The sequence below is a fragment of the Balaenoptera physalus genome (genome assembly GCF_965194825.1).
Source record: "Balaenoptera physalus genome assembly, chromosome: 12".
NCBI lineage: Eukaryota > Metazoa > Chordata > Mammalia > Artiodactyla > Balaenopteridae > Balaenoptera > Balaenoptera physalus.
The window spans coordinates 44,766,859-44,794,204 of NC_138897.1; the positions used below are offsets into that span (position 1 = coordinate 44,766,859).

The window sequence follows — 27,346 nt, forward strand, 5'->3', positions numbered from 1 at the left end:
TCAATATCTACAAGACAGCTCACAGGATACGGCTCAGGATATTATCTACAGCCCATGAAGAGGAACTAAAGGTCCTTGACTGTGTTTAATGACTATTATTATTTGGTCTCCTTTGACTGTTTTCCTTTGTTTCTTCATTTTCTCACTTCTCTGATTAAACTTATCCTTTGGCTAAATTTTTTCCAGAGACAAAAGGCAGGCGAAGGACAGTGTTCGGGGCAGGGGTGTGGGGTTGTGGGGTCGGTCCTGCTCTGTTTCACTAGGAAACTAGTACAGTGCCCGAAGGAAGCTGGGGCTGCCCTCACCCACCACACTGCATGGGTTTCTGTTGGTCTAGACTGTCCACCTGAGCCACTGCCACCAGGTAGGCCCCGGGTTTGCCAAAGAGAGGGTTACAGGCCACTTGAAGAGACGTTAGCAATCCCAGCACATCCATCTTGATAAGTTTTATTATAGCCTACCAGTTTAGACTAATGACTCATTTATTGTATAACATACCAGCAGTATATTTTTTAAATTTTTTTAAATTAATTGTCTCAAACAAAGGTGAAATTTATAAAAGTGTTCAGAAACGGTGCACATTATAAAATTGCCTTGCAGCAGGAGATGAAATTATTACTAATATGGGATCAAATTATTACTGTATTGACTTAGCTACTTTATGACTTTGTAATGGATTTCTTCATTATTTTCTTGGGATTGTGGCATCCATGATTGCATTAAAGTCTGTTAATCTATGCAAATGTCATTAGGCACCACTAATAACCAGGCAACTTTCCTCCATTTCAGGGACCATGCTAAGTACTTGGCCTGCGTGGGTCACTTTCGGGCTGCAGGGAGCAGGCAAGGCAGGCAGCAGGCAGCTCTCCGGGAAGCCCTCTCCAAGCACAGCCCCACCCAAGGCAGAATGGGTGGGTGCTTCCAAAGGGCGGTTTGAAGGTCTTAGGAAGGTCTCCTTGCCCAAGCCATCACACATCTTTCCCCCGCAGTCAGAGGGCCTGACTTGTCACCATAAACCTCCATTCCTTTGGATTAAGGCTTTCGAGGGCCTTGTTAAAATGCTTCTGTCCTAGAGAGAAAACTGCATCCTCTCAATGTCCACCATTATTGCTCTGGAAGTGACAAGGCCTTCAAGGGGAGCACAGGGCCTTTCTGTGTTGGGACAAGAGACTGGACAGTTTTTTATGAAGGTAAAAAAGGGGGCTGGATCTAATCATGGGTGCTACCCGAATAGAGTTGGCCAAAAAAGGATGTTCTTGGGAACACCTGTGGACCTAGAGACCTGGGAGGGATGTCCCCAGTGTGGTGACCTAGGGGTGGGCGGGGCAGATGAGTAGAGGTAACCACCCTGTGAGCAGTCCTTTATTCAAAGAGATTCTATTTTTTAAAAATTTTTATTAGAGTATAGTTGATTTACAAAGTTGTGTTTGTTCCTCCTATACAGCAAGACACATATGTGTATGTATACATATATCCACTCTTTTTTAGATTATTTTCCCATATAGCTCATTACAGAGTATTGAGTAAAGTTCCCTGTGCTATACACTAGATCCTTATTAGTTACCTATTTTATATATAGTAGTGTGTATATGTTAATCCCAATCTCCCAATTTATCCCTCCCCACCCTGGTAACCATAAATTTGTTTTCTACATCTGTGACTCTATTTCTGTTTTGTAAGTAAGTTCATTTGTATCATTTTTTTTTAGATCAAAGGGATTCTCAATCCCGGTGGCCTCAGGTCCGCCCACAGCTGCAGGCCTAGTTATCCCATCACCCAGGAGAGGTGGTGAGACCAGGCTGACTCCCCACCCCAATCACAGAGCTGATCCCAGAGGGTGGGAACCAAATCAAGGCCCCGGCCACTAAACCCAACGTCGGTTCCCATTTTATCTTTGCTGAAGGTAGACCCTGGTCACTCTGGGTGTGGGATAGAAAGAGATGCGTCTGTGGGCCCAGGCTCCCTTCCTAACCTTTAGTGCTCTCAGACTAAAGCTCCTCATGAATACGTGGGTTACCATTATTCACTCCAAGAGCATTTATCAAGCGAGCGTGTGCCACGTGAGGCCCTAAGCTAGGCACTCCCAGCAGCGAAAGACAGCAAGCTCCTTTCCTGGCATCGACAGAATTAAACACCATCCACTCATGGTTTTATCTGAAAGCTGCTGTGGGACTCAATCCTTCCAGCTCTTCCAGCTGCATCAGAGGATGAGCTTGAGTTTGAGGCTCAGAGAAGGGCAGACACCCGACCCAGCTGGCAGCTTTGGGGGACTCAGGGATAGAAGCGAGTTTTCTAACTGCAGGTCTGGGGTCCTCCCCGCGTCCACCGCACTCCCCTTCCTGGGCAACAGCACTGCAGTCTTGCAGGTGAGATGGCGCCAGGCCTAGGATTCACTCACCGCACGTTCTGCTCCTCGAGCTCCAGCTGCCCTCCTTGGATCAGCATGCCCAGATTTTTCAAGGTTAAGAGCCATTTTTAACATCAAAAATTCATCAGCACCCCCCCTCTCCGACAGATATTTTACTTTGAGTATCCATTGTTTAAGAGAATGCAAAATGGCAATAAGCTACGTCGAAGTCAGCAGTGCTTTTAAATGAATTGCTACTTCTTAAATCACAACAGCATCTATATGCATTTGAAAAATAGGCTCATCTACCCAGGAGTGAAGTATTTCTGATGCAGTCAACAGACAAAGCTTGAGTGCCTGGGACCCCAAGTTCAGGTGGCACCAGTGCCCTAGGCCATCTGGCTGCTGTGTGCTGGGAGGGGAGGAAGGAGGGCAGGGGCACGGGGCTGGCAGGGATCACTCCCAGCGGCCACTCAGGGGGCACCTAGGCTGAGTCCTTGTCATCCCTTCCTTCTCCTTCTCCTGTTCCTTTCTCATCAGCCTCTTCAGCCTCCTCTTTCTCACCTTAAGCCCAGGGTTGGGGGGTGGGGGGCCCCTAGCTGAGGCTGCTGTAACAAATGGAACACTTCCCACTGCCCATACACACCCGTCCCTGTCCCCACTGCGTGTCCTGTTACATTACAGAGCCCCTCCCCTCCAGCCCCGCCCACCCTCTGTGGCCGCCCCAGCTCAGCACCGTTGTCGCCCTTCTCCCAGCCACCCGCCACCCCCTCCCCCGACCCCTCTGATCCTTGCCCAGCCCTATCCCTGCATCGAATTTTCCACTCTCAGGCCTAAATGCTTATCTGGTCCCTTTGATCATAGGGGACATTTTCTAGCAAAATCAGTCCTGTTGAGGCGACATAAGCCACCACATTTCAAAGACCTCCCAGAAGAGGGCAATGCTGAGTCCAAAGGCATAGAGCCCAAAGGACAGAGTTCCAGGCCCTGGGGCAGACACGTGGGAGTCATTTTCTATCGTGTGCGCCAGAGCGGGCAGAGACACCTGGCTCTGGTCCCACCTATGCCACACACTGCCCCAGTGAGCTTGAGCCTGTTCCTGAGCTTCTCTGAGCCTCAGCTGACTGATCTGTCAGGTGGGGATACGACCATGTTGTATTGCAGCATGGCAGGGAGAAGTGGACAGAATGCTGGAAGTGCCCAGCCAGCGCCAGCCCTTGCGGAAGAGTCTGGCTGTGGCGGACTGAGGAGGACTGGGGGCGGGGCGGGGGGAGGTGCCCCAGCCAACGAGCCGGGGTCTTCACCCTCCTCCACTTCCGGACATGCCTGCTCCAGGCATAGTGGGCCCACAGCACTGTCACTTCCGGCCACACACCTTCCAGACCTGCTGGTGGGAAGGTAGTGTGGCTTTTCCAAACACAATTCTCCAGCAAACAGGCACTGGAGTTGAGTAAAATTCTTTGCATTCTCTCCTCTGTGCTCCCATCCCGGGTTTCCTTCCTTATCCCCACCCCTTCCTGCCCATCTCTTCCCAGAAAAGGGAGGCAGACAGCCTGTCCTCAGTGCCCGTGGTCTCAATGGTCATGATGGTCCACCCCGGCAAAGTCTTCATGCTCTGCAATGTAACTACCCCCCCCATCAGCCCCATCCTGCTCTGCCTTCCATAGCTAGGCCATTCCAGCCCCAATTTGGAAACACTTTTGCCCAAGGATCAGATCTACTCCTTACATCTCCCAGTAGTATATACCTTGCACACAGTTTGTTGACTGACTGCGTGACTGACTCGAGGATAATTGAAGGGGTCCAGGGCTGCCCCACAGCTGGCTTTCTGCCTTCCTGCAAACTGAACTTCATGGTCACCAAGTACTGCCAACCTGAAGGCCTTGGAGGGCCGCTCTGAGTGACAAGAGCAGGGTCCTCTGTAGTTTGCAGTGCCAGCCACGCACCAATAGTTAATATGCTGCCACCCTTCTAAATAATTTGTTCTCTAGAGGAAACTGACACTCCCCTCACAATCTCATTAGTCATGAGAAATAATGACATCTTGCAAATCGTGCAGCCCTTTCCAGTTCCCAGAGCCACATGCTCTCCTGAGCTCACCAGAGCCTCGCAACCATCTGGTTGGGGGAGGGGGGCCTTCTGCGTGGTGGATGAAAGCTCGGGAGCCAGACCACCTGGGTTCAAATCTGGGCCCTGCAGTTTTTAGCTCTGGGACGTCCAGAAAGTTACCAAACCTCTCTGTGCCTCAGTTTCCTCATCTGTAAAGTGGGGGTGACAGTGGTACCCACCTCATAAAATTAAAGTACTCGGAGCAGTGCTTGGCTCGTGGTGAGTGCTTCAGATGAGTCAGCCCTCATTGTCCTCTCTGAGGGCACGGGTCCCAACGGAGGGAGTGAATGGATGAATCTCTGCATGTACCATATGGGCTGACACCTGCCATCTAACTGCAGGGGCCAGTCCAGCCTACCCGACTCCAAAAACCAACCTGCTCTGTGGGATCGGAGGGCATGGCCTTGGGCTTTGAGAAGCATGCATCTAGAGGGGAGACAGACAGGAAGGGAGGTCCTCCTTAGGTATCGCGGGGGCTCAGGAGGCAAAACATCAAACAGAAGCTTCAGGTGTCCCCAGGAAACCAGCCCCACTGCAACCTATGTTAACCTCAAACCCATCAGACAAGTGGATGTTCAGGGGCCTGAGCTGAAAGAGAAGTTGCTTTAAGACAGGTCTTGAGCAGAACAGGGTTCCTTGATCCTGAGAGCAGATACCCCAACAGGTGTGGGTGGTTGTGACTAGTTTTCTCACCTTTTACATTTCGAGCCCGTTATCTGAAGTCCTCAGAAACATCTTGGCCATCCATCCATCCATCTATCCATATTTACCTATCACTATTCATGTACCACCGATCATAAATCTATCTGCTTTCTGCAATCATTTTTCTCTCACCTGTGTATCTGTCATCCAACATTTAATCTGGATATCTAGCATCTATTAATAATGTCTGCCATCCGTCCATCTCTGTGTCTATCTGTAGTCCATTATCAGTCATGAGTGAATACAGTGAGTATTCGTGTACTTAAACCTGGACCATCTAGTTCCAAGGAGATGGGGGTGGGGTCAGGGGTGACTCCAGGAGGGCTAGGGTGGCTGGAACAAGGATGGACGGGAAGGAAATTGGAGGGCTGATGAAAGAGCCAGGGACCCTCCTCTCACAGCTGGCCTGGCTTGATGGATGGAGGGGAGAGGGGCATGAGAGAGGAGAGAAGAAGAAGAAGGGGAGGCCTGCTAAGCCATTAGAGGGGTGGGCTTCATGCTGACCTAGATAATCCCCCCTCAGCCTACCCCCCCCCCCAGATTAGTACAGTGTCTTTCCAGGACAACCCCGTGAGGGATGGGGGGATGCCCGGGCTCAGGTGTCAGGGCAGAGAAGGTGGGTGCTACCCTCCACCAGCACCAACACACACAGAATCCTGCAGTCTAAAGGGCTGAGCTTCTGCAGGCAGGCCGAGGGCAGAGATGGGGTGCCCAAGAAGAGATGGCCAGGAGCGGCCTGGAAAAGACCCATCCCAGCCCTTCCCGGCCCTGGCTGTGTGCTGGTATCACCTGAGTAGCTTTTGAAACAAACGAAAACCAAAAACATAGAGACCTGGACCAATCCATATCTCAGCGGCTAGCTGGGCACATCTGTATTTTGAAAGGCCCCAGGTGAATTTCATAGCATCCAGGGGTGAGAACCACCATCTTACAAGATCCAAGACTCCTGCTGTTATTCTCAGAAGTGTGTCTTGAGGAGGAAGGAGCAGACTTTGGTGCTCTAGGGGCAGGACTTGGGCTCTGGGCAGGGTTGAGCTCTCCAGGGTGCAAAAGAGGAGATATTCTTCTGGGCTGCCTCCATGGGGGCCAGGGAGACTTCTGCCAGGGTGTTCAGAAAGCATCATCCTCACCGTGGGTCATACTGGAGGAGGATGGCCAGGTGACCTCTGAAGACTGCATCCCCACCCAGGGCCACCAGAAGTCCTTGTCACAGTGCCCAGGGGTGGCGGATGGGCTTGGGAGCTGCACCCTCTGGTCCAGGTGTGACTCCTGCTGTGTTAGACTAGTCAGTTTGACCCTGAGCTGTGTGCGCCTCCCCAGGAGGACAGCGGGCAGGCCATTAGAAGCTGGGGTGTCCCTCTCCTCCCTCGTCCCACAAGAAGCTAAGCCCCACCCTCAGTGTTAAAAATGAGCCATGGGTCAGAGGGGCAGGAGGTTTGCTGGGCACTGCATTCTGTCTCTGGCTGTGGCAGGGGGTGGGGAGGAAGGGGGTGGACCCATGAACACCACTCTCTTTGTGAGGCTGTGGGAAGATCTGCGGCCAAGGTAAGGGTCAGCCCGTGGCTAGGGTTAGAAGTTGGTCTATGTCCGGGTCATCTGCAGGCGGCGGACAACTGTGCAGCTCTACGGCTCAGCTAACAAGAACCCCCTCCACGGTTAATAGCGACAAGCACTCCAAGTGCGTGCTGTTACTTCTTCCTCGGTATCTGTGGCCGCCTCAACTAGATTTTCACCCCGTCAACGAGATGTTCTTAAGGCGTTCCTTGGTCTCTCCTCTTCTTGCCCCTGCTGCCGACCACCCTGCCCTTACCCACCCCCTGCAGAAACCTTCTCCCTTTGCTGGAATAAAGCCCATCTTTGTCTGTCTCCTTGAGAGCTGAGGACAAACTGGCCATAATTTATGCTCCCGCATGATATAAAGGAAAAAATGCCCCATTATGCTATAAATTATCCTGTGATGGGTGAAATGCTGGAGACTGCGCCAGACGCCAGCGGAAACCCCATTAGACAACAGGGTTGGGCTGCAGAAGTCCCCATAGAACGCGGGGCCGTCTGTCGTGCGCCACGCGCCTGGGAAGGATAAGGTAGCAGATCTAATGTATAACCAGTTACCTGGAGAGCCGGCCACGTGCCCCAGCCCCAGTGAAAGGTGACTTCTACTTAGTGCCGCCGCGTGCCCCAAGCTCCTTCTGGGAGGCCTGGCGCAGACTCACAGGCACGAGGGTCACGGGCTGAAGGCCAGAGAAGGAGGTAGCGAGGGATGTGGGTATGGCCTCCGGACCCCTCACCCATGCTGCGCCTCCAGGGCTTAGCTCTTGCCTAACTCAGGGCTCCCACGCCTGCCCATCTACTCAAAAAGCACAAGAGAAGAGGGTGCAGGGGCCATTCGTGGCGCCCTGGGGTGGTGGCAGTCTTCTGGCTCGGCCTCCCCGGTCATGCTGCCAGCCCCCGAGGGCACAGAGCCACACCTCTGCCCTGGGCAGGTACCAGGGGCTGGAGGGGTGTGGACCGCGAGTGGAGGGAATTCTGCCAGCAGGTCCGATTCTCTGTGTGCTGAGGGGAGAGGACCTTGCAGCCTGGATCCCAGGCAGAGGAAGGCCTGGGGACTCATCAGGACAGAGCTTAACATCTTTGGTCACCCAGGAGACTTCAAGACAGCGGTGCTCTGGGCAGAGGGGCGAGTGAAACTGAGGAGGGGCTGTAAGGCATGTCTGCGGGTCGTCGGGCAGTCAGGAATCACGGCAGCCTGCTCCATCTGAGCTAAGCAGGGCCCCGCCAGGCCCCTCTTCCGGGCTCTGAACAGAAGGCCTGGCCCACGCAGAGCAATGGGGTTATTAGGCCTTTGCCAGCTGTCTGTGCAGACACGGAGGGGTGGAGAGTGAAGAGAGAGAGAGAGATCTCCAGGTAGCACTGTCTTCTACCAGGAAGGAGGGTGACCTGAGAGCTCAGCTCCATTCACAGCCCCTGGGTCTGAGTCCTGGCTTCCCCAGTGACTAGCTATGTATTCTTGGGAAAGATATTTAACTTCTCTGAGCCTCAGTTTCCTCATCTGTACGGTGGAAAGAATAAAATATCGGTTATGCTTGCAAAGGGCTTATTTCAGTGCTGGTGTCATGGTAAATATTTGATAAATGAGAACCATTCTGATTATTAGTATTGTGGCGGTTATAACCACCTCATGCAGGAGTAGGTGTGGTCAGAGCTATGGTCTCCCTCGGGCAGGGGCACCACAGAGCCCTGGGGAGGGAGCCAGTCTGACCAGTGCTGTCTGGGGGCAGCAGAGGCTCTGTGATGTGGGAGCTCGGTCCACTGGCTCTTGTCATCAAGAAGACACCGGGGTGACATTGAGAGGGGTGGGCCTGGGAGTCCAGTTGGACCACAGGAGAATCCCTGGGTGCGATGACTTAGGAGCCAGTCTGAGCCAAGAGAGGACATGGTGGGCAGTGAGTATGGACACAGGCGAGGAGGAGACTGCATGCAGGGTCTGAGTCCCAGGCTAGGCTTCCGGTGGTCAGCGGTGAGGGTGCAGGCTTGGACCTTGAGGGAATTGTTGAGAATGTGGTGGGTGGGGAAGACAAAGGAGGGAGGGGGGTGTGTGTCACTGTGACTCCTCGTCCCACGTGCCTGTCACACTCCCTGCCTTTGCACATGCCGCGCTCCCTGACCTGGGATGCCTGCCCCGTGCCTTTTCCACCTGGCAAACCCTGCATGTGCAGCCCCTAGGGCCTGGCTCGAGGCTTCTAGACACCCCACATCCCCAGAGCTCATCACGGCAGGCTCTGTGCCTGCAGCGTGGCCGCTGCCCACTCATCTCCAGGAGACACTCACTTCCCAGTTTCTGAGGATTCCTGGAGTTCAGTGTCCTGCAGATGCCAAGGACATGATCTTGGAGACAAGAGGAGGAACTGCAGTGCAAACGCAGTGCCCTGCCCTGGGGCAGGCCGTGCATGGGGTATTCCTGAGACTTCACAAGACCTACGTTTCTGAGCAGAGGGATGGAGGGATCGGGGGAGTCAGAGTGTGGGCTGCCTGTGCAGCCCCTCACAAGGCTTGTGCTCAGTGAGATGGGAGCACCTGCGGGGTCTGAGCAGGAGATAGACAGGATCTGTCCTGGGTTGTAGCTGACTCCTGCGGCTGCCCTGTGGAGAGCAGCCAGCAGGGGCCTGGGTGGATGGCGGGAGACAGTGAGGAAGGGACTCTCACGGCCTGCGCCCTACCCCGAAGCATTTGGAAGGCAGAGCTGGCTGAAGGAATGCGAGTGGGGGAGACTGGATGTGCCCTGCATCCTCCCACCCCGACATCAAACAGAGACCATCTGGAGGGAGCTCGGCAGATCAAGGCCTGGCACGGCCTGCCCCGGGGGCTGGAGCGGCTGAGGGTCCTCATTTGCATCCCCAGTGGAGCGGGAGCCCCATCTCGGCCCTTCTCACCGCCCCATCTCCAGCAGCCTTTAATCTGTTTTGATGTCTCCTTCAGCCTTCTTCCCAGGCAGGAAGGCTTTTATCCTTGGGAGGCGGCTCCCGCCCAGCTGCACCCCTGGCCCTGGCTCTGGCACAGTGTGAGTTGTGGGGACAAAGGGGGGCATCGCTTGGCTCCTTACTGGCTCACTTCACATGGAGAGCTCTCCCAGGCCTGGCCCGTCTCAGGAGGGCAGTGACATGGTCACATGGCTGCAGTGGGACCCCAATCCAGGCCCTTAACCTTGTTGTGGATGGTGAGGCTGGAAACTCCCGCACCAGCAGGAGAGCAGGCAGTTGTGGGTCCCCAGGCAGGAGAAGAGGGGGTGCAGACCCCCAGCCCTACCCACTGCTCCCCTGTTTGAAAGGCAGGTGTGGGACTGCGTGCTGCCCACCTCAGGGCTGGCCAGGAGGGGGAAGAGGAGGCCTCTGGACTCAGGGTGGGGGCTCAGCAACCTAGAAAATGGCACAGATTGCAGTTCAGACAATCAGTTTGACACCTATGTGTCCCTTAGGAGCCAGGGTGCTTGACGGGTCAGGACACAGAGAATCCATGGAAAGGGCACAGAGGGGCCTCAGTGTAACTTCGGGGGAAATGTCTCCTGTTGTGGACGAATCCAGGCAGACCACGTGGAGGATGCTGGGGAGCGTCTCAGGGGGCCCCCAGATGCTGCCATTCGGTCAGGCGAGGCAAAGGAAAGCCGGCTTCTCAGGCTGACCCCTGGCAGGTGACCGCTCAGTGTCCCTGGGGTCCTCTCCACACCCCAGGGGCGGGGTGGGCGTCCCCATCCCACCAGCTGCCGCTGCTGCGGATGAGCAGTAGTCCTGGCTGTAGCTGGCACAGAGCTGCATTTACTGAGCATTCTACTCTGTGCCAGGCTCTAGGCTAAAATCCTCAGGTACCTTAACTAATTTCATCTCCCAGCAGCCCTATGAGGTGGGTGTGATTATTCTCCCCTTTTACAGATGAGGAACTGGAGGCCCAGGGAGGGTATGTGACTTGCCTAAGGGGGCCCAGTCAACCAGGATTTGACAAAGAGCCTCAGTTACTCTCTGCAAGATGCCCCGGCCCCGCCCCTCCTGTCAAGTCTGTGTGCCTTCGATTCAAGGTCCTTCCTCATCTATGGGTGAAGTTAGGGAGAAGGAACAGGTTTTTCCCCCTAAGACTCACTGCCTGTGGCCCTTCGGGCATGAAATCACTCCCCAGGGAGAGCAGATGGTCCTGGGATCCAGAAGGCGGTCCCGCAAGTCCCCTGGTCCCACAGTAAAGAGGCTAAGAGATGCTGAGGGTCTGGCATGGCCTCTGCCAGCAGCTCAGGGGCAGGTACATGGGTACCCGGGGCTCTGGGTTCTGGCCCTGCCCTGCCCACCCCCAGGGCCAAAGGCTCAAGAGCAGGAGAGAGTCCTCCGGCTCAGTCACTGTGAGTGTCTGGAAGTTTCTTCTCACTCCCCAAACTGCTGCCCTTGGGCCTCCAGGGCCCTATGAGAGTGTCTCCTACAGGTCTGGCCCTACATCCCCCGCCCAGCCAGGCCCTGATCTCCTAGCAACCCCTCTGCCCACCCCACCAGCCACAGAACTCAAAACCATTTATTCCCTACCCCGGCCCCTGGCCCCCCGGTTCTCCCCAGCTCAGGTTCCCCCACAAACCCTCCCTTGGCAGCTGGAGGGAAGAGAACAGTAAAAGTCTATTGCGGCCATAAAGGCATTAGCCATCTGAACACTCGTCCACGGCGCCCCAGCAGCCATCTATCCTTAAGCAGGAAATATTGTTTAATGCCTATGGTAATGAGCGAATCAAATTTTGAAAATTAAACCGGAATTTGAGCATTAGCGCCAGGGTGCTGGCATTTGGCAAGTCAAGTGGTGCTGCTGCCACCCACCTCCTCCCCCCTCGGGGGCCCACTCATCCTGCCCAGCCAGCAGAATGCTCCCCGCACACACGTCTGGGGGCCCCGAGGCACCACCCTGATATACCCCAAGAGGGGCCTGTCCTCAACTTGCTGTCAGTGTCTTGCTTCTCTCTTTTCTGGGCTCTCCTTTTAAAATGCAAATCCTTCCAGCCAGAGCCCCGTTCTGCCCAGACGTTCTAAGTGAACGAGAGAGAGGAGGAGTTTGTCTCCCACCTGGAGGGGCTGGAGGAAGCATGAGATTCTGGCAACCAGACTCCTCTGCCTTTTCATCTGCACTTGAATCTTCCCGGAGGTGTCCCCCAATGCTAATAGGCTGGGAAACTGCAACTCAGAATTAGATTGAGGTTCTGGGAAAATGAAGAATACTCCCTAGGTCAGAGGACTGGGAGATGTGTGTGTGTTGGTGGGGGGTACGGCAGGCAAGAGGGAGTTGGGAAAGCAAAGTCCAGCTCCCCCTGAACCCCCAGGCAGGGACCACTTGGGAGCAAGTGAAAAGAACAGCCAAAAAGGCCCCTCCCATCTCTCAGCCTTTGCTCAAATCCTGTTGTGGGTCTGGAGCCCCTGACCCTGACGCCAGGCCACCTCCGCCTGGAAGCCTTCAGGGTGTTGCTGCTGCCCCCTTCCCCAAGTGGCCCCTACAGACCTGCAGTCCAGAGCTATTGCCTGGCTGTCCTCTCTCATGGGGGCTCTGTGGCAGAGGCTCTGGGGCCAAAGACTGGATTCTCCAGGGATCTGAGAGCCAAGCATCCCCCCCACACACACACTTGCCCAAAGAGGAAAACCAGAAGGACCCCCAAGACTCACCTCAGACTCTCGGATCAGCCAAGTCCCAAGCACACAGTAAGTGCTCAGTCAATGCTTGCTGAAGGAGTGACCAGAGGCGGGATGCCAGGGGCTCTGGTCCATTCCCTCCTCAGGTGGTTGTAAACACGTGCACCTGACAGAACTTGGTACTTTTCCCATCCGTTATTTCATTGGCTTCCCCCCCGCCCACAGCTCCTGGGGAGGGGGAGGAAGATAAACTGTGCCCACTCTCCCCGCAGTGAGAGCAGGACATCTGGGCACAGAGAGCTGAGTTGCCCGCTCTGGTTCAGGAAGGGCCGGGACTAGTGCCAAGCTTCTGGGGTGTCACACCCCTGCCTCCTGGAACCCCAGGTGCTCCCTCACCCCTGCAGACACAGGCACTCATAGCTTAAAAGAGCAGGAAGGTAGCAGCAAGGGGGTCAGGATTAGGAATTCAAGAGACTCCAAGAACCCGGGTTTAGTCCCGGCCCCAGCTGCCCTGACCTCCTCATCTAAAAAGGTGGGAGCCTTGGTGTTTTCCAGGGTCCAGCCCAGCTCTGCCATTCTGCGGCCTTGTTACTGCTGGGGAGGGCACCCCAGCTCTGGGGGCCACTCTGTCGCAGCCCTGCTGGCCTTTGTCTTGTTCTGGAACTTGTTTATTGTGGACGGCCTCTGTCCCCATCTGGAAGTCAGCTCCAGTGAGCTGACTCACCTCTCTTGTTTCCTGCTGTAGAAGCAGGGCATGGAACAGTGTCTGGCACAGAGAAGTTGCTCAGCAAACAGTTGTTGAATGACTGTGGGAGCGTGAGCCCCTTGATCGGCCCCTGGACCAGGAGGAGCCCATGTGAAAACCCAAAGGCAGGGGAGATTTGGGGTATTTGCCCATCACCCAGCAGGTCACTGGCAGAGCCTGTGACAGCCAAAGCTTTCCTGTGCCAGCCACTGGGCTCAGCTCAGGAAGTCAGAAGTTGAGCTTAATGGAGCTGCCTGCCTGCCCTAAGCTGGGCTCTGTCAAGAGGCAGAGACTGGGCTGCAGACCAGCCTCCTGCATCTCTGAGGGAGACTGCTCCCATGCTGTCTCAGCGACCTCCCACTCAGGGGTGTCTTCAGCACGTTTTCCCCCTGGCCCTGAGGTCTGTCCTGGCTTCACCTCCCATCAAGGTGGCCTGCGTGGCCCAGTCCCAGCAATACCTGCCTGAACATCTCCTCAGAGGAGTAGCGACAGCCCCACAGCCCTCAAACGGGCTCAGGCTGAGGGTTCACGGCGGGGAGTGAGAGCATCACAGCCCCACCATCAGCCAGGGACCCTGCGTCACTCAGGCAGGAGGGCTGGGGGCAGGGACTTCTCAGCCTGTCCCAGGAAATCGGGGTCTGTGACCATGATGGAGCGGGTGGGAAGTGGCTGGGGAAATGGAATCATTCTCTGAGACTCTCGCTAGGTTGGCATAAGATCCAAGACACCAGCCAAATGGTGTCTCTGGTCGTCTGACACAGCTTGGAGACAGAGCCTTGGGAAAGTGGCCGGGGGGAAGGAAGGCACAGGGGTGGGGACACAAGGAGAGGTTGTCCATCTCAGCTGAGCAGCCGCAGCCTGAGTCCAGTCCAAGTTGTCACTCCAAGCGCTCCTCCCCCAGATGTGGATCCTCTGGCCTCTCCCTCTCTGTGACCTCTGTCCCCTCAAGTCAGGGCAGGGAGCTCCATTTCCTCTTCCTCCTGGATAGAGAACCCCAGGTCATGGTCATCGCTATTGTTATTACTGCTGGCCAGGCTCTGCCCTGCAGCATCTCCTGGGAGCCTATTGTCCACCACATGAGGAGGGCTGAGTTATTCCCATCTTAGAGACCGAAAAACCTGAGGGGGCGAACAGGTAGGTATGCAGCTGGAAGGCAGCAGAGCTGGGGTGTGAGCCAGTGGGCCTGGGCCGAAGGAGGAGATCCACCCTCAGACTCAAGAGTCCTTCCACTGCCTGGTCTGAAAGACAAGCCTTAGAATCACTCACCCAGTACCAAAGCCAGCTGGAAATAAAGAGGATCCTAGAAACAAATAAACCTTTGTGTTGGGTGGGGTCTCAATCCAGATCACCCAGAAGAAGTGAGTCTGCAGCCAGGTGTACTTGGTTTCTGGCGGCCTTCCAGAAAGGTAAGGCAAGTTGTAGTTTCCCTGGGGAAGTCCGGACAGGCAGGAAGAGGGGGAGCCTGGTCCCCTCCACGCTGGGAAAGTCCTCCATCAGGAAGGGCTCAGGCCTGGAACGGAGAACTGAGAATAGGCAGTAAGGGGTGATTTCAGGGAGTGGAAGAAGGAATTAGAAAAAACAAACAAACAAACAAACAGACAAAAAAAACCCTGGCAAAAGGGAAGTGGCTGGCTAGAAAGGCACGTGGGGATGAATTTTAATGTAATCAGAAAGCTGTCATAATGAAACGAGAGGAATATATTCAGACGTCAGGAGAGAGGCAGGAGCTGCTGTTCCAGCATCTAAATCAGGCTCGGTGCAGGACCGGCCTTCTCTTCTGTTCCTAGTTCCTTCCCGGGAGGAGATGTTTGAGCAGGAGGGTCAGGGATGAGCAGGGGGCAGGTTTTCCCTTCTTTGTCTTCCTGGAAATCCCATTTAATTGAAGCCTTTAAAAGGGGCTGGGGGAGGGGGAGCACCTGGCCGACCTGGGGAGCAGAATTTCAAGGCTCTACCGAAGGCTTCAAAACTCGATTCACTTCATGTAAATGATGCTGTGCTTCTGGGAGTTAAACATAAGCCCTCGGCCCTCTCGCCTCTGTCTCTGCCCTCTCCTTCTGCCTGGCTCTTCTCTCTGCTCTTTGTTTCTAGTTCTTTTTCCTCTGTCTCCGCCATTTCCCCTCCCTTTCTGCTCCGAACCCCATCTCCTCCTGTCCCTCCTCATTTTCACCCCTTCCACTCCCTCTGTCTTCCTTCCTCTTGGTCTCCCAGTCTCTGCTTCCCCCAGCCCAGAGCTTGGAGTTGGGGATGCCTGGAGATGGGGCGGGGGCGTGCCCAGCCCTGCCAGCGCCTGAGCCGCCTGGCAGAGCGCCCAGGCTAGGGCAGGCTCCAGGCCCAGAGCTTTGGCTGAAGCCCACCCATGTTGGAGGTCTAGGCTGGCATGCCCTGACGCAGCACTGGTCACAGGAACTGGCAATGATACCCTGTGGGCATGGAAGGGGCACCTCATCACTGAGAGCTTGCCCAGTGCTGAATGCTCCAGGCTGGGGGTACCAGCAGGGCGGTGGTCAGGCCTTCCTGAACAGGAGGACTCTGGGGTGGCCTGTGAAGCAGGGCAGGGCCTGGAGGTTTCCTCTGCTTTGCTCCAGACCCCAGGTCAGCCCCTCATCTCTATGTGAACTCTCCTGGCCGTGTGAGTGACGGGGGTACTCTGGAGCAGGAGGTACCAACCACCCTGAATCCAGAAGGACATGGTCCTGGAGTGCCCTTGCATTCTGTGGAAACCATGAACACATGGCCGTTTGCAATTTTGGGGTGGGCTTTTCTGCAGCCTTGGCTGTGCGTGTCAGTTATCGAATAGTCAACAAGCATCTAGAGGGTGTCTACCACCACGGGGACCCTGTTCCAGCAACTATGGCTGCCTAACAACTTAGCCCCAAACAGAGTGGTATAAAACAACCATTTATTATGCTCATGGATTCTGTGGGTCAGGAATTCAGACAGGGCACAGCTTGGAGGGACTGTCTCTGCTCCAGGATGTCTGGGCCTCAGCTGGAAGACTCACAGGCTGGGGCCTGGAATCATCTCAGGACTCATTCACTCCATGTCTGGGGGCTGATGCTGGCTGTCAGCTGGAGGCCTGGGTTCCTTTCCGTGTGGACTCCTGGTATGAGCTAGTTGGGGGTTCTTCACAGCATGGTGGCTGGCTTCCGCAGAGCAACCATCCCCAAAAGAGAGAGCTGAGAATGGAAGCTGATCCTTTTTATGACCGAGCCTTTGAAGGCAGCTCCTGTCACTTCTGCCATTTTTTATTGGTTAGAGCAGTCAGAGCCCCACCCAGATTCAAGGGGAGGGAACTTAGACCCCACGTCCCTGGGAGGAGTGAAAGTCACACTGCAGTAAGAGCTTGTGGGATGGGAAATCTTTTTGCAGTCACAAGCTACTACAAATCCACACAGCCTAATGTGATCCCTGGCACCCTAAGCACACATCCGAGTGTTGTCAACAAACCATTTGGTACTCAACACGAGCGTGGGGGGAGGCTGCTGAGGGAGCCCAGTCTTCAGAAACAGGCCCTCCAAAGTGCCCAGGGCTGAATCTCACAGCGTGAATAGGAAGGGGCAAGAGGAGGGAGCACCAGATGTAGGTAAGAACATGTGAGGCAGAAAGGAGGTGTGCTCCTGGGACTGGCATAGGGCATTCATTCATTCATTCCATAGCTCAGTCCTGCGGGCCTACTATGTGCCTGCTACCACTGCTCCAGCAGAGGCCTGGCCTCTTGCCTCAGGGAGCATAGATTGAGGGGTGGGGAGCTAGACTGAAACCCACTACTCAGGCAAAGCAGTAAATACTTGTCCTTTGAATTTTGGACCATGGGAAGGGCTGAGACAGAGAATAAAGAAGTGGAAGGAGGGGCTTTGATGAGAAAGCAATATTTAAACTGAGACCTAGCATTAGAGGATTCAACTTTGTGATGTGGAGGACACTCCAGGCAGAGAGAACAGCATATGCAAAGGCCCTGTGGCAGACTTGCCAGTTGTAAATTAATTTTGGCATCTGGGGGTGAAAGTGGCTGAGGAAGATAGTTTGTGTCTAAGAGGAGGAAGGAAGAGAACGTAGGGCTGCCCACACGACCTGTGTGCCGGTAGGTGAGCGGCCAGACCAGCGGCCCTGCCCCTCAGTGTGAGGTCTGCTCTCTAGGCAGGAAGGGGCAGAGTCGCTGCAATCCTGCCCCAGCTTAGACCCAACCCCTCCTACCTCCCCTCCCCCTCTGGCCTTGCCCTCCTCTCCCCCTAACCCCCTCACCCCACGTCCTTCCTCCCCTTGTCCTTCCTCCCCTTCAAGCGGTGCCCCACCCGCCTCCCTCTCCTTGTTTTCCCTCCCCCTCCTGCTGTGAGCCCCCTTCCCGCCCCCTACCCAGCTCCTACCCTTCCCCTCCGTAACCCTTCCACCTCCGGCCATGCCCTCCCCCCGCGCCCGACCCCGCGCAGCCGGGCCCCCGGCCCGGGTAAGCATCTCCTAATTTTGTTCCAGAAGATAGAAAACTCTTCGTGGGCATGCTCAACAAGCAGCAGTCTGAGGACGATGTGCGCCGCCTCTTTGAGGCCTTCGGGAACATCGAGGAGTGTACCATCCTGCGCGGGCCAGACGGCAACAGCAAGGGTGCGTGGGGGCGGGGCGGGGAGTAGGTGGGGCGGGGCCGCGGGTCTCCTGCCAGCCTGACGGCAGAGTCCCGAGCCGTCTGGGGCTGGCCCCGTCGGGCAAGCGGGGTAAGGCTGCTTGGAAGGGGCGAGGCGCTTGGGCCTGCGGGGATGGAAAGGCCGCGATCCAAGTCGCGGGGGACGGCGCCACTTAAGGGTCCTTTGAAGACTCTGGCCGGTCCCGGTCTTTCTCTGCCTCCTTGTGTGGCTCTGAGTTTGTCGGTTCTCTCTCACTCTTTCTGTGTCTCACTCTGCTTTCTTCTGGGAGGCGCCCTCTCCCCTCGGCCCCTCCCGTGCCCCGTCTTTCAGTCCTCGCGCTTCTCTGACCTTCCTCTGGGCCCTGGCGCCGTGGCTCAGCCTCTCCCGTCCCCCCAGGGTGCGCCTTTGTGAAGTACTCCTCCCACGCCGAGGCGCAAGCCGCCATCAACGCTCTGCACGGCAGCCAGACCATGCCCGTGAGTGCGGCCGCCCCTGGGTCGTTGGGAGCGGGGGAGGGAACGGGGCAATGAGGGACAGAGACATCCCGGCCACCCCACGCATCCGCAGGGCCCCGCCAGCCCTCGCGTGCTCGGCCACAGGATGCCAAACGCTTGCGGTGCTCACAGCCTCCCCATGAGAACGGAAGGCACTGCCAATATCCGCATTTCTAAGACAAGGACATTGAGGCCCAGAGATGTTAAGGAAGTGGCCCAAGGTCACCCAGATAGAAAAAGCCTGAGGTGGGGGGGGCGGGTTAAGATTCCAGACCCCTGGACGGAGGGTTGGTGCTTGTCACCGTGCCACCTACGCCGCCCCCATAGCACCCCGTGGAGAGGACTGGGTGGGCCCAGGCCAGGGAGCAGAGGCGAGGCGGTTAGGGCTGGTGGGCCTCACGCACAGTCCTGGCTGCAGGGAGCCTCATCCAGTCTGGTGGTCAAGTTCGCCGACACCGACAAGGAGCGCACAATGCGGCGAATGCAGCAGATGGCTGGCCAGATGGGCATGTTCAACCCCATGGCCATCCCGTTCGGGGCCTACGGCGCCTACGCACAGGCAGTAAGTGAGGGCACAGCAGGGCGGGGCCGGGGAGGGCAGTTCTTCACAAATCCTAGGAAGCACTGATTGGAACAGGGAGAGAGGTTCAGTGTCCTGCTGACACCACACCACCCCCCGCCACCACTCATGGAAGGGTGTCCTCAGGCCTTCTGGTTACTCCTGGCAGGGGTCCTTTGAGGTGCCCCCAAGCCTTCCTCCCCTACACCTCCTCTGTAGTCCTCTCAGGCCCCAGCTCAGGCCCCGGCCCATCAACTTCTTTCTTTCACACTGGGGCGGGCTCTGCCAGCATCTCCCCTCAGCTGCCTCTGCAGACCTGCAGACCCACATGGGTGGCACTAAGGTAGGCCAGGGTTCTGCTTCTAAAAATGCAAGCTCCCCTCACTTCTTCAGCAGGGTCCAAACTTGGCCACTTTCAGCAACCTCCCCAGTCCCCACTCAGCTCTGTGAGAACCTTGGGGGTGCCTGAGGTTTTATTTGTGATTCTCCTGTAGCTTCTACCCTACAGACTCCAAGTTAGGACCATTTTGAACAGACAGCCATGCCAACTTAGTTCTACAGAGGCACATCCAACATGTCTCTAGAGCTTTGGATGTCACATCTCCATGAACGACAAGTCTGACTGGCGCCCTTGGAGCCAGTCCCCTTCCCCCACCTTCTACAACTTTAGAGTGCCAAGGACCTTACTATTACTTTTGAACACAGTTTTCTCTTGGGGGGCAGGAGGGGGGTGGTCTCTAACATCCACTGAGACCTAGGGCAGGTATGGGGAAGGCATCAGGGCTCTCTGGGGGTGGGGGTCAGGAGATGTGTCTGAGCTCCCTGGGGTTCAGGGCCTAGGAGGCTGGTCTCTGGGAGCTGAACCCTTTGGTGGGGAGGGTCGCCCCCCCTGGAAGCGCATGATATTGTTTGCACTCCCTCTGCCCCAGCTGATGCAGCAGCAAGCGGCGCTAATGGCGTCAGTCGCACAGGGTGGTTACCTGAACCCCATGGCTGCCTTCGCCGCCGCCCAGATGCAGCAGATGGCGGCCCTCAACATGAATGGCCTGGCGGCCGCACCCATGACCCCAACCTCAGGTAAGTGGGCAGGTACCAACACAGGGCCTGGCCTGGCAGGAAAGCAGCTGGACCCACATCGGTACCTTTTGTTTGGCCAATTTTGGCTACCAATGGACCATCCTTTGTCAAGAGCACATGGTGTCTGGGCCCAAAGCAGGCCTTATCCTTGGGCAATGTGTCTCAAAAATGTTCTAATTCCTGAGGACCCATGGGAAGATGGGATGGATGTGGACCCCTTGATGTCTGTGATATGATTTCAGAGTGGTGAGAATTTCACTCAAATTGTTTAGCCATATCAGGAAGCAATTCATGTTGATCTCTGGTATAGATATCTGGAAAGAAATTGACATGAACACATCTCCCTTTGAGGTTTGAGAGGGGAAGAGCCCTGCCCATCCTGTGACCCTGTTTGACCCCTGGCCCAAGCACAGAAGGAACCCCATTTTTTCATTTCCCTTTAACCCAACCTAGATTCACTGACTTTTTCCAAGACAACTTCACAACAAGCAAGAGAGAACTGTAGGAGTTACTAAAGGACAGAGGGGTTGGAAACAGCTCCGCTTACAAAGCATGTTTTTAATTGGATCCTGGCTATTATCCAGTTCAATGATTCTCAACCAGGGCAATTTTGCCCCTCCCCCCCAAATATCTGGCAATGTCCTGGACATTTTTGGTTGTCACGACTGAAGGGGGGCGGTGCTACTGTAATCTGGTAGGTAGAGACCAGGGTTGCTGCTAAACATCCTACGATGCACAGGACAGCTCCCTACAAGGAAATGTGTGGCTACAGATGCCAGTGGTTTCAAAGTTAAGAATCCCTGTCTAGCCCCAAGGGCTGAGTTCTCATTCACCAAGTTTCCTTCGCTATCTGCACTCAGGCCATAGCAGCAGCCTTCCTGACATCCAGGAGCTATTCCTTTCCCAGCTAAAAGCTATAAAAGACTGTGCCATCTCTAGCCCCAACTTGAACACCACCCCACAGCTCTGGTTCCCAATCTAGGGACACTCCTGATGGCCTCAGGTCCTTATCCACAGAGATACCCTGCTTCCTACATGAAGAGGAAGGCCTTTCCAGCCTCTGGGGCCTCAGTACAATCACCATGCCATCCACACCTTGGTTTCCATCCGCCTGGTGTAGGGAGGGCACAGCATATTGTCATCTGACCCCAACTTTACCCCTGCCACAATGAGCATTACCACTGTCTTAAGAGGAGGAGGCCAGGGTGTCTACTTTTTGTGTGAATAGGGCTGAGTCTGGACTCTGCAAAGGCCTTTCTCCCTCAATGCAAGGGAACACCACAGTTAAGACCTCCTCCACCTGAGTATCAAGACTCCCTCATAGGGAGGGAAATCAGCCCCTCAGTGATCCAATTAAGATAGCAGAGAGCAGAGCCATAGCTTAGAAACCCCTCGGTGGCTAGACAAAGACCAGTCCATCCTGACTTAACTGGGGTGAGCACAAATCATTGAAAAAGACTAAAGGAAGACCAACTGTGGTCAAAGTCAAGGGCACTTAGAGGTCTATGTGCTGCAGGTCCAAGGTCAAGCAGTCAGTGGTAAGAGAAGTCTTTGTGGGGTAGGTGAGATTTGGACTCTGCTTTGAAGTATAGATATAGTTGGGGTAAGTAGAGTCATTACATACAGGGAGGTGATAACCCAAGGCCTGATTCACAGATAGGATTGAGTTGACATGTGAGGTCCAAGTCTGTCCCCAGGTCCTTGGAGCCAGCAGGGTGGAGCTCCATGGGTTGGCCTTCATCACCTTTGTTCTGTTTGCCTCCCCTTCTCCACCCATCTTCACCTCTGGAACCAGGTGGCAGCACCCCTCCGGGCATCACTGCACCAGCCGTGCCTAGCATCCCGTCCCCCATTGGGGTGAATGGCTTCACTGGCCTCCCCCCACAGGCCAATGGGCAACCTGCTGCAGAAGCTGTGTTTGCCAATGGCATTCACCCCTACCCAGGTAAGCACATCTGGTAGCTCTTCCTTCCCCATGCAACACTCCTCATCCCTTTTGTCCGTGCCCTTGCTGTTATAACAGGGAATGTGTGGCTCCCCGCCCTCTGTTCCTTGGTGGAACCCCAGATGTGATCAGGGAAAGCCAGCCTCCTGCCTTCCTTCAGGGAGCTCCTGATGGAAGAGAAGACAGATCCCTGGGGGTTTGTCAGTCTGATGGGTGAGAAAAAAACCCCATTCCTGGGGCTCCCTCAGGGGAAAGGAGAATAGATGAGTTGTCCAACTCATCTAGAGAGAGGCTAATAACTGCAAATTACTTGAGAGTGAATTTGACCCAAAAGAAGTGAGGGGATAGAAGCTAAAAGAATAATCATATTTAGTATTAAATAGGAAAAGCCTCTTTGGGGAAGGAAGTGGAGGTATATAGTTTGGCAATCTGGCTAGTACATACCAGTTCGGTCCCTTGGTGCATACGAAACCGCGGTCAGAACTTTGGACAGAGGCCCAGAGCTTTGGACAGTTCCTGGGTCCTACCTTCATGAATTCTGGCACACAAGAAGATCCAGGAGGCCTGTTCCTGATTAACTTTGTTCCTCTAAAATTTAGCAGTTCTCCTGTGGTAAGAGTGTCCAGTCGACTTTAAGCAGCTCACCTCCCTGGGTCTTGAGGACTGGAGCTGGGGAGCTGGGCCCAAAGCTCTAGAGTAGACTGGCAAGAGGCAGTGTAATAGCCATGAGGAGAATGCTGTCCTTCTTCCTGGAGGGCAGGTGATGAGGTCACAGAGTTCCCATAAGTACTAGTAAGTGCCCAGTCTATGACAGATGAAAGGGGGGTGGCCCAGAAGGAGGGCAGGACATGGGCCTATCTCCTGGGAGGTCAAAATCCGGTCAGGAACACAATATGCATCAACAGAATAATGAGGCAATAAGGCAGAGTAGACTTTGGTCAAGAGTGAGTGTTCTCTGATTTGAGATGCTTAACGATTCCAATGAAGGGAGAGTTCTCTCATTCTGTAGGCTGAGGAAGCCCAACAGAGCTTCCTGAGGAGGCACTCAGATCAGACATTAAGTACGGATGAGCAAGGAGCACACTGCTATGGAGGGGCTGTCCTGGCAGGGGCAGGGTGGGTAAGGAGGTTGGCACAACTGGGGCAGAGGAGGTCAGCCTTGGGGGGCAAAGGAGTGCTTCCCACTCTGGTTGCCCATCAGAATCTACTGTGTGGCTTTGTAAAACCACAGAATCCCAAAGATTCTGATTTCACTGTCTGGAGTGAGGCCCAGGCATCCATAGAATATAAAAGTTGTACCAGCAGCAGAGTACAAGTTCAGTGTGCCAGAGAGAAATAGAGGAGAATTTCCTGACTTTGAACTTGGAGTCGTTCCTGATCCCATCTCAGTGCTTTTCCCACAACTCACCGCTCAGTGCATAGCGAAGAGACCAGAGAAGCCTAGAGAATGAAGCGACGGGGCCTGGAGGGGGATCTAGAGTGTTGTTTAATGGTGAAGGCTCCAGGCTGGGAGGGGCTTGGCAAGCTGGAGGTGGGAGAGAGCCCACCTATCTCAGGTTCGTGGGCTCCTCCTCACTCAGGCTCATGAGCTGGGAGATACAGTCCCCAGCACATCTGGGCGGTTTCACCACCCCCTCCCTCGCCTGCCCACAAGCCCATCTGGGTCTCTGGATTTTGACAAACCTGTTCCTTCCCCACCCTTACCAGCATCTGTGAGCTATTTCCCTCGTGGAATTTGGAAAGGTTTCTCCCCCCCATTTGTAACAATCTGTTACATCCCATAAACAATCCCCTGCCAGAGCAGTAGGGAGGGATGGAGGGAAGGGAAGAAAAAAAGTAGTACATTAAAAAAATTAATTTACCATTTTTAAATGCAGAGTTTGGAGCTGCCGTAATGAGCGAGATCCTTCAAAGTGCTCATTCTTTGGCAGTTACTAATGAGGTCATTAAGCAGAGAAGTAGAGAGGGGTCTCAGAAATGCTTTTCTCCACTTCCTAGCCCCAGGTAGCATCTCTTCTCTTCCCTTTACTCATCGGGATCATGCTGGAAGCACACAGTGTGGCTTTCACTGCCACAAAACACCCCTGAAGGGGTGGCTCTCGCAAATGATAGGGACTGGTTATTTCTTCCCTATGTCACGGTATTTGCTGAGCACTTGCTATCATCCTGGCACTGTGCTGGGGGAGCTGCCATAGAAGTTGTGCAGGTTATATTTTGCACAGGGCACCAAAACTCTGCCCAGAGACATCTTTTTTCTAATTGACATAAAGGCATTCTGTGGTTGAGCAGCTGGGTAGCCCAAGAGGACAAGCAAGATGTGGCTCTCCCTCCAGGGAGCTCAGGCTGGTGGAAGAGTCAGGCAGAGGGAGAGTAGGCCACCTGCCAAACACCACCACCACTACTCCCTCACCACTGGGAGCTCCAGTGTCCACCGTGAAGGAAATAGAGGGATAGGGTTTTGTCCTGGACAACCCCAGGCGGGAAGGAGCCTGCATCCTTACCCATCTTCAGCTCCCCACTCTGGGCAGTGCCCTCCTGGGCCCAGCTCACCTGCCACCATCCACATGATCTCTAAGGACCTCTGACCCAGGACTTTCCCTTGCCCCCGAGAGACCCGGGAGCTATTGTTCCAGTGTAATGTTACTGAGAGGTTCAGGGAAGAGAGCTCAGAAGGGAAATTTGGGAATTCTTCCTGGTCTGCAGGCCCCAAAGCCTGGCACTGCCATTTAGCTTTGCTGGCCTGGGTCACCAGGCAGATAAGCCTGGATGGTTTCCTTTCTGCCTCCCTGTGTTCTCCAGCTTGCCTCAAATATACTGAGGCTGGATCTGTCCCCACCCATCTCCCTGGGCCCCCAAGGCCAGCCCACTCCCACTTCAGTCATCACTGCCCTTGGTCACCAAAGGCAGTGCCCACCATTGGTCCACGCTGCAGCCAGGCTTTTGCCCACCACATCTGCAGACACAACAAAGGCAACAGAAGTGAACCAGGAAGTCCAGCTTCTCTGGGTTGCTTGCCAAAGTATCAGCCCAAGGGCCCCCGCGCACTGGGCAGTGGATGTCCCAGTCATGAGATCAGGTGTTAGAAGGTCCTTGGTCTTCTTGTTCTTTGGTGTCTGTGGGCACCGTGGGGCAGATCTATTTGTGTGGTCAGTTCTACTAAGGGCATGCCCAGGAATGAAAGACCTCTGTGCCTCGTGCAAACTCCCTAAGAATTTGGGAGGGGGTCCCTCTATTTGAGTAGGCATGGGTGGCCCAGGAAGAATGGCAGGATGAGGCCTCCATGCCCTTTCTTTTGCCTAGCTGGGCTCTGCCCCTGAGTCCTGCTGGGGATAAGTGAGGAGGAAACCACCCTCCTGATAGCCTCTAGCGCCCTTGCCCGCTTTCCCACAGCCCTTCTCCAGGGCCAGGTCCCTCAGGTGTCTCCCCACCAAGCCCCTCATGGTCAAGCCCTTCTGTGGAGTCTCCTTCCCTGCCCTTCCCAGCCTTCTGCATGAACCACCCCTCTCACCCCCGACCCAAGCCAGCGGCAGCCTGCATCCCCCAGCCAGGGTAAACAGCTTTCCACCCTACTAAGGGCCCCAGGCTGAGGAAAGAGGAGCCCCCATTCAGGGTTCCTGCCTCGGATGCCCTGCCCCAGGACAGAGACCACAGTGGCTGGGAAGGCAGTGCAGCTGCAGCATCGTGCCCAGGGGTGTGGTGGGAGAGGAGCTGGTCTGGGTAGGCTTCGCTGACCTCTGCCCCCTTGGCTCCCCTGCAGCGCAGAGCCCCACCGCCGCGGACCCCCTGCAGCAGGCCTACGCCGGAGTGCAGCAGTATGCAGGTCGTTAGTATCCACGCGTCCCCACGGTGGTCCCCCGGCTGTATGCACCTCCCCGTGCCTGGGCATCGGTGCCCCCTATCCAGCCAGGCCTGGGCCTAGCACTGCGAGGGAGGGGGGAGCAGGGCAGGACTGGCCAGGAGCTGTGGTAGAAGGAGGGAGTGTTATACTGACGGAGACCCCACCCCCACCCCCGCCGGGCTCCCTCCCTCTCTGCAGGTGCCCCTTGGCCTTCAGGCAGAGCTTACTTAACCCTAACCCAACACGGCAGTGGTGGGTGGTCTGAACATGCGATGAGTTGGTGAGCCAGGCTAAGCTTTAACCTTGCTGTGCAGTGACTCATCTTTGAGGCCAGATTTCCCTCCCCCGTTGTGCTGCCAGGGCTGGCTTGTCCAGGAGCACCAAGCCTCCCAGCAGCACTGCGGTGAGGCTGGAGCTAGGTGTCACTGGCTCAGAAAGCACAGATGCCTGGGTTTCAGGGAAGGGAAGCAGTTTCCATCCCCCGCCCCCCCCAGCCATACACAGGCAACGGGAGTGGGGCCCGAGCAAGGAGGACAGGGAACAAGGGAGGACAGGCAGCCAGAGGTAGAAAACAGGAGAGGCCAGCAGATGGCCTTGGGTTACTGAATGGGAAGGTGATGAGCTACCGTAGCAAGCCCAAGGCCAGCTGTCAGCCACGCTTCTCTCCCTCCCCTGGGCTGGGCAACACACACACACACACACACACCCACACACACACACACACACACACACACACACACACCCACAGTCATCCCCGCCCAGCCAGTGTCCTGCTGTCTGGCCTGGTCCGGGTCCCTCCTTGCTGTGTTTAGGAGGCAGCAATGTCTCCCCTGAGGGTGATGGAGCTTCCAGGCACCATGGGGACCTGGATAAAGCGGGCTTCTCACATCTGGAGTCCAGGGGAAGCTCTCTCCTTCACCTGCTGAGCCCCCCTGAGCCCCTTTGGGAGCCAGGCCAGGCTGAGGAGGGGGCTAGCTACTCCTGTCCCACCTCTGACCCTTTCCAGTTGAATATAGAAAGCATCAGATTTGTTCAACTCAGTCCTCTGCCCCTGGGGAACCACCCACTGGCAGGACCCCAGAGGCCAAGCTCACACCTAGGGTGGCTCCCGTCTCCCACATAGGCGCCATCTGCGCGAGACTGAGGGTATGTGGCCAGAGTCAGTCGTGGCTCAGAGAAGGGGGAAACCCTGTGGGTTCCAGGTGGTGTGGGGCGATCCCCTCCAGGGCATTCTGATGTTTTTGATTATCCGTCATTGTGGATTGTCCACACGTGGGTTGTCCATCGCAGATTAAACTCGCCTCCCCCACGCGCACACCAGCGTGCGCGTGCGCACACACACACACCAGCGCACATACACATCTTCTAGTCTTCCCTTTGCCGCTTCTCCTTCATTACTGCTGAAAACTGGCTTTATCTTAAAAATGCATTTTTTCGCTGGTCTGCTTTTACTGCTCAACACTGAAATTTCTCTCTTTCTTCCTGCCTCTCACCCTGTCTCTCTCTGTGTCACTGTCACCGTCTCTTGCTCTTGCCTCTTCTCTTTGGCCCTCCAGCAGCCGCCTACCCTGCTGCCTATGGTCAGATAAGCCAGGCCTTTCCTCAGCCACCTCCAATGATCCCCCAGCAACAGAGAGAAGGTGAGTCTGCCAGCGGGGCTCCTACGCCTCTTCCCCCCTTCTCTCCCCAAAGAGGCTGCTCGCCTGGGCCTTTGGCAGGGGTGTTCCGTTGGCAAGGTGACCACATCTGCATTGTGTTGAGGGTGAGAGGAGCTG

General features: G+C 55.5%; 1 protein-coding gene across 50 annotated transcripts in view; it reads left to right on the plus strand.

The window, feature by feature from the left end:
- Positions 1-27,346, plus strand: part of CELF4 (CUGBP Elav-like family member 4) — a 299,460-nt gene that overhangs the window by 251,207 nt on the left and 20,907 nt on the right. For 5 of the 50 annotated variants that reach the window (XM_082416127.1, XM_082416138.1, XM_082416147.1 and 2 more), the window contains exons 4-10: positions 17,513-17,641; positions 18,055-18,134; positions 18,571-18,714; positions 19,641-19,788; positions 21,584-21,733; positions 25,491-25,556; positions 27,128-27,211. In XM_082416127.1, coding sequence (XP_082272253.1) covers positions 17,513-17,641; positions 18,055-18,134; positions 18,571-18,714; positions 19,641-19,788; positions 21,584-21,733; positions 25,491-25,556; positions 27,128-27,211 — 801 coding nt within the window. The remainder of the gene's footprint in view (positions 1-17,512; positions 17,642-18,054; positions 18,135-18,570; positions 18,715-19,640; positions 19,789-21,583; positions 21,734-25,490; positions 25,557-27,127; positions 27,212-27,346) is intronic. The other 45 variants (XM_082416171.1, XM_082416151.1, XM_082416135.1 and 42 more) reach the window with 14 other exon arrangements.